This window comes from Polypterus senegalus, chromosome 10 (assembly GCF_016835505.1).
Source record: "Polypterus senegalus isolate Bchr_013 chromosome 10, ASM1683550v1, whole genome shotgun sequence".
NCBI classification, from domain to species: Eukaryota; Metazoa; Chordata; class Cladistia; order Polypteriformes; family Polypteridae; genus Polypterus; species Polypterus senegalus.
The window spans coordinates 149,066,950-149,084,200 of record NC_053163.1 but is presented as its reverse complement, the minus strand read 5'-3'; the positions used below and the strand labels follow the sequence as shown (position 1 = coordinate 149,084,200).

At 38.7% G+C, this 17,251-nt stretch overlaps 1 protein-coding gene across 1 annotated transcript in view; it reads left to right on the top strand.

Moving 5' to 3' along the window:
- LOC120537823 (ran-binding protein 3-like) overlaps positions 1–16,471 on the top strand; it is a 90,250-nt gene extending 73,779 nt beyond the window's left edge. The window contains exons 13-17 of the mRNA XM_039767045.1: positions 223–347; positions 470–590; positions 4,274–4,416; positions 8,345–8,531; positions 13,977–16,471. Of these exons, the coding sequence (XP_039622979.1) occupies positions 223–347; positions 470–590; positions 4,274–4,416; positions 8,345–8,531; positions 13,977–14,020 (620 nt within the window). The 3' untranslated portion in view covers positions 14,021–16,471. The remainder of the gene's footprint in view (positions 1–222; positions 348–469; positions 591–4,273; positions 4,417–8,344; positions 8,532–13,976) is intronic.
- Positions 16,472–17,251: the final 780 nt, after the last annotated feature.

Sequence of the window (17,251 nt, the reverse complement as noted above, 5' to 3'; positions counted from 1 at the left end):
TGGCAGTTTGTGTGTTGTTTTTTTTCTCCTCAAAGAGAATAATTTTGTGTTTTTTTTGTACAATTTTGTGTTTTTAACTTCAGAATATTTAGAAAAAGAAGGTTTTCTTTTAGGATGCAATTCTTTTATTTCATTCTACATAATGAAATTTGTGCTGGATATTGAAATTCATTATGCATTGACTTTAAGCATATATGATGTATACTGTTTTTGTATGTGTAGTTAACAATGTGACAGAATCATTGGAAGAGTCAGCAGCAGCGTACACAAAAGCAACTGCAAAAAAATGTTTGTTAGAAAAAGTTGAGGTTATAACTGGAGAGGAAGCGGAAAGCAATGTCCTTCAGGTATTTTTTTTTTTTTTTTTTACTGTTTTCTCTTGTTTAATTTTTTCTCCTCTCATTTGAGTGTGGAACTGGTCTATCATTCTTATAAACTGTTTTAATATATTTGCTTTTTCCCCATACAGATACAATGTAAGCTTTTTGTTTTTGACAAGACTACCCAGTCCTGGGTGGAAAGGGGGAGAGGCCTGTTAAGATTAAATGACATGGCATCAACGGATAATGGATCTTTACAGTCCAGATTAGGTATGGGTTTTTACGCTTTGATTGTCGTCTTTAGCTATGTGTAGATTCTGTGGGACTAGTTTAATTGATGTCAAACCCTGTTTTATTGAGGCCCAAAAATAACACTTTATATACCCAATGCAGGCCAGAATATATCAAACTTCTACTGCCACTTTCACTTTACAGACAAAGTTTACAGATATCTCTCTGCTCATCACAATTGAATATTCTGCATTGTGTCTCTCTTGAAACTGCCTTCTGTTGTTATTATCAGCTTTTCTTTCCTTGGACGTTGCTTCGAATCAGAAATTCAACCAGCGCCCACAGGACAAACTCAACATTGAGTCAGGCATTAGGGATGGGTCTAGCATTTTTTGCTGCCCAGGGAAAAGCTGTAAATAGCACCCTTCCCATTCCACTATAGCCAATATTATGACCGGTTTATGAAACTATTATGTTCAGAAGTTTAGGACTATTGCTATTTTACCCTTTAATATAGCATTACCTATATATCGTATTGCTTGTAATCTGGTAGTTTAAATGAATTATAAACAAATTTATATATTTGCATTTATATACTGTATACATTTAAAGTGGACGATAGGTGCGCATTTGTTTTAATGAATTTTACAATATTTGTTAAATGATGCACAAGAAAAGTAGCAGTTTACTACAAGTACATTTGACTTGTTTTAGACTTGAGTATATTTACACAATGTGTAAACGCAAGTCACATATAATTATTTCTATTTAACATAACATATAGGTTAATTGCATAGTGGTAGTTCCATTTTACTAACTGAAAAACCATTTTAAAAAGCTAATATGTTTGTTTTAAGGTTTTATGCAATTGTAAAAACACAAAAATTCAAAACTTTTTTCTCATCTTCACCTTTGCACACCTAGAAACACTTTTGTTTAAATCCATTATTAAATACTAATTTTGAATGATAATTTAGTAGTGGGTGTTGTACTGTGAGAAGTGAAGAAAAATGACACCTTTTATTAGATAACTAAAAAGATTACAATATGCAAGAGCTGACATAATATACATGCTAAATATGCAATTATAGAAATTCCTGGGTTGTAACATTTGTGTAGGCCATTTAAGCAATTAGGCACAAATTAAACCTTGAAGAGTTTGTTTGCCTGATCTAATGCAGGTTAAACATTGTCCCTATTTGTAATGGCTGTGCACTTGCAAAATAAAGGAAGAAACTGAAAGAAAAATGTATACACAAAATTTTGGGATGGAATATGACGGAGACAAAACCTGCTGAAAAGGGAAGCTTTATTTCTAGTTGCTGGATCAAATAAATAAGCTGGGCATTGCATCCTAGGATTTGGAAGACCAGCAGTAAAGGGCTTGTAAAGGTGTCCTGGTCAATGCATAAAGTTCAGTAATCTTGTTGGTGAGAACACAGATGAGAGTTTGTAGCTAAAGCAAAGCACCTCCATTCACATTTATGTTAACATGCATCACTATGGATGGAACCTGACCACATTTATAAAAAAAAAAAAAGTTTGAATCTGTACGCATAGGATAAAATTCAGCTATGTTTGGTGACTAAGTTAAGTGATAGTTGGAGCATTTCATATTATTTAATACTTCATCCAGGAGTCAGTTTTTAAAGTTTTGTTTATTAAATATTTTTGTAATTCAAAAATAATAGTGATAATAAAATGCAATTACATGTGTTAGTAGACCACATTAAATATGTACTTTTTAACAGTACTTTACAATAGAGATAAAACATCACAAATAAGCTTGTTGTGGGTTCAGTAGCTTTCATACACAGCAGATTCCAATTCGGGTGATGTGACAGTGGTATCTTCTAATGTGTGTTAGTGGTGGAAGGTCTGTGATTAAATGTTCAGTTTCTTAAACATAACATTTTTGAAAGTATACCTAATAGAGTGGTATCCATTAATTAGCAAATGAAAAATTACTAATATAAAATAAGCAATACTGGCATAACATTGTGATCAGCATTACCCAATGAAAAGAGACAAGGACCTGAAATTAGTATTAACAGTTAGATGGAAACCTTAAGTAATAAACAAGGAACTGATTTTATTGTATAATGGGACTTTTGAGAATTGCAGTAGAAAAGTAGAAATTGAGAAGAAACTTGAGAATTATCTTAAAAGATTTGAATTCCTGTCTCAAGATACACAGAAGCAAAAGAGGCTCTTCAGATACAGGTAAACCATATGTTTTATGTTATACCACTAAGTAATCAACATTGTGCAAACTGTAATCCTGCCCAGTCCTTGCTACTAACAGCCAAAGTCATCCTTGATGTATGCCCAGCAGCTCCAATCTTCGGCTCGCTGATCAACTGCAGTTACATTTCTGATGTACCATTTAGGTCAGGTGCGTCTTTCCTGCGTAACTATTTAACTCAAACACTGTTTGGCTGCTGGTTAATAACATTGTTTATTTAAAGTAATAATCTGCAGATAAGATTAGTTCAATCAATTTTATCTTGTATATGCTTAAATAATTGGCTTTCCCCTTTTATTTATTTATTTTTTTTTGTACTTTTATGATTAACTTGCCTAAAGCAGAAGGAAATGTTGCTCCTCTATGAGTCGCTTGCATGGCGCACTCCCCCTTTGCGTCTGACTCGCATTTGGCATTTCAGCAGCGCTCAGGCGAGGAAAATTTATAAACTGTACAAGTTTAAGTAACTGCTGTAAAGGTAAAATTGAAATAGTAAACTAATTTGTAGTTGAAGTTGCACAAGAAGTTTCTCTGTTTTAAGATAGTTTAAAAATTTTGCCAAAGTGATTTTGAAATTTATAAACAGCACAGTCTGTTCAGAATATCTCAGTAAAAATTGAACTGTCTCAACAAATTTACTATTTTACTACTTTATCGGGAGCCTATTTGTTTCACGCAGATAAACGGACATGGCTATCACAGTAGGTGTTTCACACATTATATGCGGCCACAACTAAAAAGATTGCAAACATGATGGCAATGGATCAAACCAGTTCTATTCGGAGTTTGTCAGAAACAGACAGTGATCATATTTAACATGTATGGAAATACAAATGTTCTCTCCGTCCATATACAATATTTAAGTTATCAGAAGAGACAAAAGCATCCTGTAGGGTGGTGGTGGCGACAGCAGTCCGGTAAGTTGCAGAATAATGACCAGCCCTGACACATATGAGGCTTTAATGTGAGCAGAGTGGCAGCATCAGCATAAGTCAAGCTAGCATCTCTTTTATGGGATTACCACGTATTTGGTATCATGCTAAAAGACTGAAGTTATTTATGGCAATGTGGCATGTTGGCACCTTTCACTTTTCCTTGCCGGCTCATTATGAGTTGGTCATTTCCATTTTATGTACAAGTTTAATAGCTTGTGTTGTGATGCTTAGATAATGTTGAACTGTTGAAATGCTTTTTAATAGTAGGCATAAATCTAAATTGCTGTTCATGTATACAATCTGTATTTGAAACATCCAATTAAGGGAGCCTTGGAGCAAACTAGGGTATTTGTGGGCAGTTTGTAACATGTTTTGAATATTGATGAAACAGGCCATGTTAAAGGTCCAAGGGCTATATCCTGGCTTGTAAGATGCAAGTGCAATACCCCGGTCTAGTGAAATATGTGATGACTCTTCATAAAATACTTTATTATTGTTAAAAAAAAATAATATATTCTAATGAGTGCATGATTATGTTACAGTGATGCGGACTCAAGGCAGCCTGAGACTGATCTTGAACACTAAGCTTTGGGCTCAGATGCAGATTGACAAAGCCAGTGAAAAAAGCATTCGAATCACAGCCATGGATACAGAGGACCAGGGAGTCAAAGTCTTTCTGATATCGGTACGTGTGTAATGTTTGTTTTGTGCAATGTCATATAGTAACTATTAAATATAGTTTTGAGCCATTTTGCCACATATCTAAACTCCCCTTTTTCCGTAAATTCCACAATCTATCACTATAGTTTGTATTCTTTTATATAGTGCCTTATGTTGCTAAGTTACCTGCACTATGTAAAACAGAACGGTTGCTCAGTTAACTGTGTTTTGGTTTTGAAAAATTAATTGAATAACTCATTAAATGCTTAATTTTACAGACCAAAGAGTTGAAAGAGTGTACAATAGTCCATCTATCCATCCATCCATCCATCCTCTTCCGCTTATCCGAGGTCAGGCCTTTAGGGGGCAGCAGCTTGAGCAGAGCATCCCAGACTTCCCTCTCCCCGGCCACTTCTTCTAGCTGTTCCGGGAGAATCCCAAGGCGTTCCCAGGCCAGCCGGGAGACACAGTCCCTCCAGCGTGTCCTGGGTCTTCCCCGGAGCCTCTTCCTGGTTGGACGTGCCCGGAACACCCCACCAGGGAGGCATCCAGGAGGCATACTGATCAGGTGCACGAGCCACCTCATCTGACTCCTCTCGATGCGGAGGAGCAGCGGCTATACTCTGAGCCCCTCCCGGATGACTGAGCTTCTCACCCTGTCTTGAAGGGAAAGCCCAGACACCCTGTGGAGGAAACTCATTATAGCCGCTTGTATTTGCGATCTAGTTCTTTCGGTCAGTACCCATAGCTCATGACCATAGGTGAGGGTAGGAACGTAGATCGACTGGTAAATTAAGAGCTTTGTCTTACGGCTCAGCTCCTTTTTCACCACGACAGACCCTGCATCACTGCAGACGCCACACCGATCCACCTGTCGATCTCCTGTTCCATACTTCCCTCACTCATGAACAAGACATCGAGATACCTGAACTCCTCCACTTGGGGCAGGATCTCTCTTCCAACCCTGAGAGGACACTCCACCCTTTTCCGGCTGAGGACCATGGTCTCGGATTTGGAGGTGCTGATTCCCATCCCAGCCGCTTCACACTCTGCTGCGAACCGATTCAGAGAGAGCTGAAGATCAGGGCCCGATGAAGCAAACAGGACATCATCTGCAAAAAGCAGTGACCCAGTCCTGAGCCCACCAAACCGGATCCCCTCAACACCCTGGCTGCGCCTAGAAATTCTGTCCATAAAAGTTATGAACAGAATCCGTGACAAAGGGCAGCCCTGGCGGAGTCTAACTCTCACTGGGAACGGGTTTGACTTACTGCCGGCAGTGCGGACCAAGCTATCACACTGGTTGTACAGGGACCAAACAGCTCTTATCAGGGGGTCCAGTACCCCATACACCCGGAGCACCCCCTACAGGATTCCCCGAGGGACACGGTCGAATGCCTTTTCCAAGTCCACAAAACGCATGTAGACTGGTTGGGCAAACTCCCATGCACCCTCCAGGATTCTGCTAAGGGTGTAGAGCTGGTCCACTGTTCCGCGACCAGGACGAAAACCACACTGTTCCTCCTGAATCAGAGGTTCGACTATCCGACGGACCCTCCTCTCCAGAACCCCCAAATAGACTTTTCCAGGGAGGCTGAGGAGTATGATCCCTCTGTAGTTGGAACACACCCTCCGGTCCCCCTTTTTAAAGAAGGGGGACCACCACCCCGGTCTGCCAATCCAGAGGCACTGTACCCGATGTCCATGCGATGTTGCAGAGACGTGTCAACCAAGACAGTCCTACAACATCCAGAGCCTTGAACAACTCTGGGTGTATCTCATCCACCCCTGGGGCCCTGCCACCAAGGAGTTTTTTGACCACCTTGATGACCTCAGCCCCAGAGATGGGGGAGCCCACCTCTGAGTCCCCAGGTTCTGCTTCCTCATTGGAAGGCATGTTAGTGGGATTGAGGAGGTCTTTGAAGTACTCCCCACAACCTCCCGAGTCGAGGTCAGCAGCACACCATCCCCACCATATACGGTGTTGACACTGCACTGCTTCCTCCTCCTGAGACACCGGATGGTGGACCAGAATCTCCTCGAAGCCGTCCGAAAGTCATTCTCCATGGCCTCCCCAAACTCCTCCCATGCTAGAGTTTTTGCCTCAGCAACCACCGAAGCAGCATTCCGCTTGGCCTGTTGGTACCTATTAGTTGCCTCCAGAGTCCCATAGGACAAAAGGGTCCAGTAGGACGACTCCTTCAGCTTGATGGCATCCCTAACCGCCGGTGTCCACCAACGGGTTCGGGGATTGCCGCCATGACAGGCACAGACCACCTTACGGCCACAGCTCCGGTCAGCCTCCTCAATAATAGAGGCACAGAACATGGCCCATTCGGACTCAGTGTCCCCCACCGCCCTCAGGACGTGGTCGAAGTTCTGCCGGAGGTGGGAGTTGAAGCTACTTCTGACAGGGGACTCTGCCAGACGTTCCCAGCAGACCCTCACAACACGTTTGGGCCTAACCGGCATCCTCCCCCACCATCAAATCCAACTCGCCACCAGGTGGTGATCATTTGACAGCTCCGCCCCTCTCTTCACCCGAGTGTCCAAGACATGTGGCCGCAAGTCTGATGACACGACTACAGTCGATCATTGAACTGAGGCCTAGGGTGTCGTGGTGCCAAGTGCACATATGAACACCCCTATGCTTGAACATGGTGTTCGTTATGGAAAATCCATGACGAGCACAGAAGTTCAATAACAAAACGCTGCTCGGGCTCGGATCAGGGGGGCCATTCCTCCCAATCATGCCCTTCCAGGTCTCACTGTCATTGCCCACGTGAGCATTGAAGTCTCCCAGCAGTACGAGGGAGTCCCCAGAAGGTATGCCGTCTAGCACCCCCTTCAGGGACTCCAAAAAGGGTGGGTACTCCAAACTGCTGTTCGGCGCATACACACAAACAGTCTGGACCCATCCCCCTACCCAAAGGCGGAGGGAGGCTACCCTCTCGTCCACGGGGGTAAACCCCAATGTACAGGCTGCAAGTTGGGGGGCAAAAGTATGCCCACACCTACTCGGCGCCTCTCACTGGTGGCAACTCCAGAGTGGTACAGAGTCCAGCCCCCCTCAAGATTGGTTCCAGAGTCCAAGCTGTGCGTTGAGGTGAGCCCGACTATATCTAGTTTGAACCTTTCGACCTCGTGCACTACCTCAGGCTCCTTCCCCTTCAGAGATGTGACATTCCATGTCCCAAGAGCCAGCTTCTATAGACAAGAATCGGACCGCCAAGGTCCCTGCCTTCGGCCACCAACCAACTCACACTGCACCCGACCTCCTTGGCTCCATCCATAGGTGGTGAGCCCATGAGAAGGGGGACCCACGTTGCCTCTTCGGGCTGTGCCCGGGCCGAGCCTCATGGGTGCAGGCCCAGCCACCAGGCGCTCACCATCGCGCCCCACCTCCAGGCCTGGCTCCAGAGGGGGGCGCCAGTGACTACTGAACCGCTCTTTGTCTCATCCCTCACCTAGGACCAGTTTGCCTTGGGTGGCCCTACAAAAAACCCTGGACAACAGAGCTCCTAGGATCATTGGGACATGCAAACCCCTCCACCACGATAAGGTGGCGGTTCGAGGAGGAAGTGTACAATAGTGCCAATTGTAATTGCATTTCATAATTTTTGGCATCTGGAATTCACAGTTTTAATCTCTGGTCAGTTACTGTGTGGAGCTTGTGTTCTCCCCTTTTTCTGTTTGATTAGGTTGTGGAAAACCAGAGTACCTGGCGGGAGACCCAGACATGCAGGCTAGGATAATGGACGATATTTAATTGATCCAGTAGGAGTGAGTCTGTTTGTGTGTGAGCGAGACCAGCAGTGAATTGGCATCCTGTCTGATGTTGGTTACTGCTTTATGCCTGGCGCTACCAGGATATGCCCTGGTGCCACTAATGGTTATTTTGTAGGTGTAAACTAAATACTTAATAATTCTCATTTATTTTTCCTCTTAATCAGGCCAGCTCAAAGGACACAGGTCAGCTGTATGCCGCTCTGCATCACCGGATTCTTGCACTTAGGAGTCGAGCAGAACAGGAACAGGAAACCAAGAGTGTTGCAGCTGAGCCCGAGGTGACCCAGTCCAATGAAGAGGATAGTGATGAGGATGATGTCCTCACTCCTGGTGGCTCTACAGTGGCCAGCGGTAAATGTCAATAAATAGATGACATTGTGATGAACTGATAATACTAGAACTAAATTTTGTATGTGACTTTTAACCATACCACAAGAGCATTTCAGGTTGCATTGTTTACTTACTGATATATATTATTACTTACTTAGATATATAATTCAGATATGCAATGTAGACTTTTCAGGTCCTTTCTCTTTAAGTGTAGTCTGTTTAAAGCTAGGTTCACAATTCTGTCTTTTGACTGATTGTTCAAATTATTACTTCATTTCAAGGTGTATTTCATGTTGCATGTGGTGTTACTGAAATAGATAACTGATATAATTAAAAGCATAAAGAAAAAAAATGCAATACACATATATCCTGACACATTTAGTTATTTATGCTTACATATTTTTTTTTTTTTTTTTTCCCACATTTCACAATGCATTTCTTTGCATTTTTTCTTAATTTTTGGATGTAAAATTTATTCGGAAGGAATTGAGGTGTTCAAATTTCAAACAATACTTTGCACAATTTAGTTTATTTTTCTTTCATTCAACTTTGCAGTTTTTTGCTCAGTATCATTTAGTGGTATGAGTACTGCTCTGAGCCAGTGCTTTGTAAATTATGTAAGATATAGCCTTGATAACAATTAAAATTTTCTTAACATTTTTTGAATGTAATGATTTTTGCTTAGAATCAATTTTAGAGATGCTCATTAAATATACCCTCATATAGTGCACATACTCTAAGGCATCTTTATAGTGCTTACGTCTACATAAAAAAAATTAAATTTAATAAAAGTTTACTGTTCTTTATAGAGGGAACACAATGGATTTTTTTGGTAGTACATTCTAATGAATTTTAACGTATTTTTTTTTAAACTGTCCATTTTAAATAATATGTACCATATATGCGATTAGACACACTTTATTAAACCCAAAGGGAAATTTAGATGCACACAGCAGCAGAAACATAAAACGCAAAGGTATTGACTCACAGGACAAATAATCAATCCATATATAGATAAATAAAAATAATGTATACATTAATTTTGCTGTTTCTGCACAATATACATTTAAGAGTCCAAGCATCAAGTCTAGGAATTTGGGAGGAAGCACAGAATTGTCTAATAACAGTAGGCAGAAAACATCCTCAGAAGAGCTGCTTAGCACACTGCAGAGGAATGAACCTGTCAATAAAACTGCTCCAAGAGACAACTTACTAGACAGGATGGGGATCATTTTTTTGTTAGCCACCATTCTCTATGTTTTGGAAAATTTATTCTGTAAAGTTCAACCAACGGATCTAAAATAATGTGTTGTTACTGAGACAATCTTGGTAATTCACAGGTCAAAAAGAAGTTCTTTAAATTTTAAATATTGTGACTGTGTTCAGGTGTATATATTCACATTTTTATAGATTAGAGCCATGTATGTTTTGATGTATGGTAAATCTGTAGACATTTGTAGGGCTAAACTGATTTTAATCAGTAACATTGACACCTAATCAAATCCAAACTATTAACATGTTAACTGTGTAAATATTTTTTTCCAGGACTAAAGTAGTTATAATATAAATCTTAATCTACAATGCTTTTATTTTTGGTTATTGTGTGTACAACGTGATATTGATTAAATACTGTTGTAATGTTTTGGTTTATTTCGAAGTTCACTGATTACTTACTAAAACACTAGATCCCGTAGAAGTGTAGTTCTTCTTTTGGCTGCTCCCGTTAGCGGTAGTTACAGCGGATCATCTTTTTTCATGTCTTTCTGTCCTCTGCATCTTGCTCTGTTACACCCATCACCTGCATTTCCTCTCTTACCACATCCATAAAACAAAACTTCTCTTAGGCCTTCCTCTTTTCCTCTTGCCTGCCATCTCTATCCTTAGCATCCTTTTCCACTATATTCCCAGCATCTATCCACTATATATGTCCAAACGAACACAATCTCGCCTTTCTGACTTGTCTCCAAACTCTTCCTTCCTCTTCTTAAAATACATACTAATCACAGCCATGTCCATCCTTTTCGCCAAATCCACTATCATCTGACCTTCATTCCTCTCTCCCTGACACCATACCTACCCATCACCTCCTTGTCTCCTCTGTTCCCTTTACCAACATGTCCACTGTAATCCACTCCAATCCCCACTCTCTGTCCTTTGGGTACACCGTCCATCACTTCATCCAACTCGCTCCAGAAATCTTCTTTTTCATCCATTGCACAGCCAACTTGCGGGGCGTATGTACTAACAACATTTATCATCACAACTTCAATTTCCAGTTTCATAATCATCACTCTGTCTGACACTCTCTTCACCTCCAAGACACTCTTGATATACTGTTCCTTTAGGATAACTCCTACCCCATTCTCCTCCCATCCACACCATTAGAGAACAATTTGAATCCACCTCTGATCCACCTGGGCTTATTCCCCTTTCATTTAGTCCCTTACACGCACAATAAATCAATCTTCTTTCTCTCCATCATATCAGCTAACTCTCTCCCCTTAACCAGTCATACTGCCAACATTCAAAGTTCCTATCCTCCGTTACACTCTCTTTACCTTACTCCTCGCCTCCGGACACATCTCTCCTCTGTTCTTCTCCTTCTTTGGCCAACAATAGCCCAGTTTCTACCAGCACCCTCTTAGCTAACAGTACTGGTGGCCGTAGTTAACCCGGGCCACAACCAGTATAGAAATCTGTATTGTTGTCCACATATTGACCTGGCAAAACTTTACACCGGATGCTCTTCCTGACGTAACCCTCCCCATTGGGACCGGCACAAAGAAACACAGATCCCATAGAAGTGTATTAAAAGTATGTTTTTCAGGTATTTAAGAAAATAACCAATCTGCACTTTGGTTTAAGTAAATTTAAAATGAAATCAAAATGATTGCCCCTTTCTAAAAGACCTCAAAATCATGTAATGACAAACATAACAAAAATATTAAACATTTAAAATGAGCTCAGAATTCACATTTTAACTTTTTTCCTTGTACATACTCAAAAACAGCATTCATTTGAGTTGTAATATTAAAACATAATTATGATGAAAATAATCCATTTATCTTAAATTTTTAAATATCAAGCTCTAAACTGAATGTCTTTATTTCAAATGTCTTAGCTCTCTGTTCAAAGAATTTTATAACAATTGTGTGAAGATTACCATAAATCAAATTTAAATATTACACATTCTCTTTTAAAGAACTTCTCTCTTTTACTTTTTTATTTAATCATTTAAACAATTCTTCCTTTTCAATGCATAACCCCAGTTTCCTTTGAACTAGAAAGATTCAGCTCTTTCAGTGTTTCTTCATAGCCAAAAACCCACAGCCATTGATTTGTCTAGTAGTTTTTCTCTGCATTTTGACTTGTGGTGCTTGTGATATGAAGATCAAAAGCCTGTAGTATTTCACTTACATTAGCATGTAAAAGTATTCAGTCTCCTTGCAAGTTGTCATAATTTTCTGTATTACAAAAGATTTGTACACATTTATCCATTCAGTATTTTTAATGTGGTATGTTACTTTGTAGCCATACATTTTAAAGTCCAAATAAACCATTTTCTGTAGGTATTTAACTGAAGAAGAAATTACCTAAATATTCAAGCCTTGCACATTCCTACTTTGTCGAGAACCCTATTGCTGTAATAACAGCCTTCATTCTTTTGGGGTAATTGTGTCCTAGTTTTGCATATTGTTCAGGAGTGATTCTTCCCCATTTTGGCAGAATTTATAGAGATCCTCTAGGTTGGTGGGATGGTGCCTCCAGAAAACTGTTTTTAAATCGTGCTACAGATTCTCAATCTGCATGGGCAGTGTTCATTTTAACACCACATTGAAGTCTAGCCAAAATGTTCTTGTATTTTGGTCTAATTTGATCATAAAATTTACTCCCACATCTTAACTGGGTCTTTCTCATGCTTTGTAGCTAATGTCATATGTGCTTTCTGTGGCCCTTCTTAAGGAATGACTTCTTTCTTGCTACCCTCCTGTAGAGGTCTGTTTTATGGAGAGCTCTTAAAACTGTGCACCCTCGCAGTTTCAGCCAAAGAGCCTTGCAGACTTCTGAGATTGTTGGTTGGATGTTTTGTGGCCTCTAATTAATTAGTAAGAGTCTGTGATGAACCTTTCACTTTCTGATGATAGATCCATCAGTGCTTAACAGGACATTGACATTCTTCAGTGTTTTGTCGCCTTATTCTGCCTTGTGCATTTCAATGACTTGAGCAGAATGCTCTTTTGTCTTAATTTTGGCAGTGATTTGTCCAACAAAGACTATATATGGGCTTACAAAGGAAATTTTTTATATGCAGAGAGATAGAAAGGACTTGCAAGTACTGTAGTACCACATTATGTTAATTGACTGTCACCTTTGTGACATTTGTGATTAATCTGTCATTGGTGTAAATCTGAAGCTTCTAAAGCACAGAGGTTTAAATACATATGCAAACACTGACTTTGGAGTTTTTCTTCAGTTAAATATCTACAGAGAATGGCGAATTATGACTTTGGAAATATATTGTTACAGCAGAAGAGTTCACATTAAAATACTGAATGGATAAATATTTTTGGAAACGTTTGCTCATGCAGGAAACTATGACAGCTTTCAAGGAGACGGAATACTTGTGTATGCCACTGTATCTCCTTACTAGTGTGTGTTGTAATGAGCTCCACGCAGTGTGCTGTGTAGTTACTCCTCCTAATTCTTCTACCTTCTGTACATTGTGTGGATGCTTGTCTCCCTTCAAAACTACCTGCACATTGACTGTTTTTCACCTTTTGCATTAAAAACTTGATAAGACTGCTTGATATTGCTGCACAAATAATTATTTTTAGTTTTCGATAGTGTTTTTATTAGTGTCTTAAAATTAATACTTCAAAGCAGTATTTTTTCATTAAATTGTTACTTAACCTATGTGCTTTATAACAATGCCTGAGAAACTTTATTCTTTTGTTTTTCTGCAGAACAAGAGAAGATAATTTCTCATATAATGGAACACAATGATCACCAATGCTGGACAACGGCAAACAACATGAAATAAGTCAATAGTTGGACATTCTTATGTTACTCATGAAAACAAGATCCATTTGTTAATTTATTGATGATGTGGCTTATGTGACGAGTAACTTTTTTTTTCATGGATATTTTGATACTTGTTTTCTGTTGTCCTGCGTTGGTCATCTACTATGACTGCTGAATCATAAACTTTATTACCTCCTTGAAAACATGAGATAAATTTTTATTGTCTTTTATTATAAAGCACATGGAGTAAGTAATATTTAAAAATTGATTGGAGTATTCCTTTAAGTTGGATTTAGTACTCTAGAAGCAGACTTGCTTATTATGCATATTTAGTTATTTTGTTGTTGTGTATAACAGTATCTATATGTGTTTGCAAACTTTTTTTATTGTAGACACATTTTTTCCATATTTCTTATTTTAATTTCATTTTCTCCCTTATTTCAGGATCAACAGATGTTGGTGATGCCCCACCTACAGGGAGCACATAGCATCTTTCTGATTATTCTGTCTGTGAGCGTGCAGCTTGCAGCCGCATTCTTGCAGGCTCCTCTGTGGACACCCCAGACCAGCATTTTTTATTTTTATTTTTTCCCTCGAGTAATTAGAAGATCTAGCTCCAGGATGGACCCTGCACATCTGTTAATCGAAATCTGTGCAACTCGGATCTCTGCAGTAAAGGATCCAGAGTACTTTTTTATTTTTGTTTTTTGACAGCAAAACTGCAAAAAAGAAACTTTTAACAGCTTTTGGTTTGGGACATGAAAGCTCATCATATTGATGAGTTGAGAAGGAAGCGTGTGAGAGAGACAACTATTTTCTCCGGTCCTTTTTAGATGTGGCACATTAAAGACTACAGTTTTACACCAGGACATCATCTGTCAGCTCATAGCCTACAGAATGGGATTTAGATGTCCAGCAGGGCTTTCAAAGTTTGTTTAGATGTCTTGTCCTCCTGATAAGTCACCTGTATCCTCAACTGACTGATCCTACACCACTTTACCTTTTTCATCTTCTTGTTAGATTTTGTTGTCTGTTCCTATCTCCTTTCCTCCTCAACACATGTACATGTCTGTATGTGCTGTATTTCACCCGTTGCACCCTGACAGAGGTAGCAATGGTATGTTGAATACAAGCGTTCATGACTTGGCACATCAGCTTAAGTAGAGCAATTAAGAAATAAATTACAGTCTTTGTGTGTGTTTTAAGTTAGCTGTACCACATCATTACCTTTGTAATAGTGGAATTGATTTACTGTTTCAAAGAGCAGATATCTGCCTTTTATATCAAATCTTATGTTCAGTGTTTTCATGGGTCAAAAGAAATTTGGGGGAAAAAAATAAATAAATAATTTCTTTGCTTACCCTTACCAGATGTTTATCTCAAAACCTAGGTCACCATGCAACAGCAGTGCTTCTTTGTTAAAGTAGTGTAAAATATTCCTAACATTTTTAGCCTGGTTATCTACTGCTTAACAAGAGTACAAAAAATATTCAACTAAGAGAGGAGTGAAAGATGTCAACAAAAACACATATGCACACAAACTGAACAATTATTTGGGCTTACATTTCCACTGATGATCTTACAGTGTTCTCTTGGAGTTGATGCCCCAAGTGTTGTCCATTTAATTTCACTGTGATTAACTGTATTTTCTCATTGATTTCTGTAATGGCAAAGGAAGCCCATCCTTTAACACTGGCTCATTTAAGAGAATTCAGTTCAAGTTGGCTGCCTTGAGTAGCTTGGTTTTTGTGTGTGTGTGTGTGTTCTTTTATTGTTTACTCTACAGAACTAGTGAAATTAGAACCCTTATAAAGTTAAATGCTTCTGCTTTACAAAACACATTTTGGATTTTTTTAATTTAAAAATGTTAGTAGTCTGAAACTATGATGTATGTATTTTTCAGTAATGGAAAGGTTTTCACTTTTTACAATGTTGAAGATATTTGTTTTAGTTTATTTTTTTATTGTGTTACAATTAATTGCAGTTAATTGCAGTTCAATGTTTAGGTGAATAGTCAGATCACATGGGGAAAAAAGGGAAAAGGTAGAAATTTGATTGTGGAAGGTAGTTCCATTCCTATTAAGGAGAAAAAATAATTTAGGAATGCCTTTTCTAGCTGAAGTTTTTTGTTTTTCCTCCCCATTTATCTTTTTTTCATTTTATGCAATTCATTAAAAATAACATTCGGTAAATATAAAAGCTGAACTGACCATTGTAGACAAATATATTTTTTTTAATTAACAAATGCATATGTTTTGGGTCTTTGTTCTAGCAGAAGCACGGATGTTTTTTTATTAAGTATAATATCTCTACATCCGTATGGATGTTAAGGATTAAGTATTATATTGCTTGATGTATTTCATCTTTGCAATTGGCAACTTATTTATGCTTCCCCCGCCACCCCAAAAAAAAACCTGGGAACTTCTAATCAAGTATATATCTCATTTGTCAACTTGAGCTGCCAAGCTCCGGTCCCTCCCTGTTGAAAGTTAAGAAGCATGATGAAAATGGTACAGGTAGTGTAAGTCTTCAAAAGATGGGCTTTTTTATTAATATATACAAACAAAACATACACAACTAATTTATTGATTTTTTTTTTGCTTTTGTCTGAACATAGGTAGAATGTGTGCACTTTTTTGTCCATGATTTGTGTTTTTTTTTTTTACAAGTCTCCCATATACATTGTAGTTAAACAATGAATGATTGTAAAACAAATAGGAAAATATGTTCATACAGGAGGCTAACAAAATTTGAAGCCCATTCAACAGAGCAAACGCAAGAGGATCTCAAGACAACAGTAGTTAGTTGCAGCTAAAGCTTTAGTTATTACTTTAAAAATGGAAAAAAAAATCACTTCTGTGTTTTTTCAAAAGGTTTATGTAAGATTGTCATATCAAAATGTATTTCAGAATTACATTAAAACTTTGAACAGAAAGCTACTTTCTTGTTTGTTTGTGCAGATGTGACTCCACATTCACTTCATGACATTCCTTGTTTCATATTAGGGGAGGAGCAGCACTTTTTTTTCTTCAGGTTTGTAATTTCCAAGATTTAAGTCTCTTAACTCCCACCATTGTGTAATTATATCTAATATTTTTACTTACTATGTGTAAAACGTTACATTTTATTTACATTAAACTTCATCTGCCACATGTCTGTCTAAATCTGAGTTCTGTCCATGGTGTCCATAATGATTTTCCTGATCCTTGGTTTTCTACCAGTCTGCCTAGTTTAGCTTGTTAGTCACGTTTTAAAATGTATTTATTTTTTATTAAGATCCTTTATATAAAATTAAAAGCAGCAGCCACATACAGCCCCTGGCTTCTGAGGGAGCACACTTTCAGCTTTTAGTAACCAGTTATGCCTCCATTGGCACGGTGCACTTTGAATTCCTGCCACATTTAGATTGATGACTAGCCTCTAATTCAGTTCATACAGGAGCTTTTGTAAATGCCTCATTCTGGTCAAATGCTTTTGTTGCTTCATCAAAGAATAACTTGTTTGTTAAACATGATTCCCCCTTTCTTTGTTGTTTGTTCACTAAAATGAATATACTTGATACATGATGTTCAGTTTTTTCTTTTATTAATATACTTGTGGTAAATATTAAACTAATTGATCTATAGCTGGTACGCTTGTGCTAGTTGCCATTTATATAATGGGGCTGGCTATATTTACTAAATTTCAATCTCTGTGAATTTCCCCAGAATGCAAATATG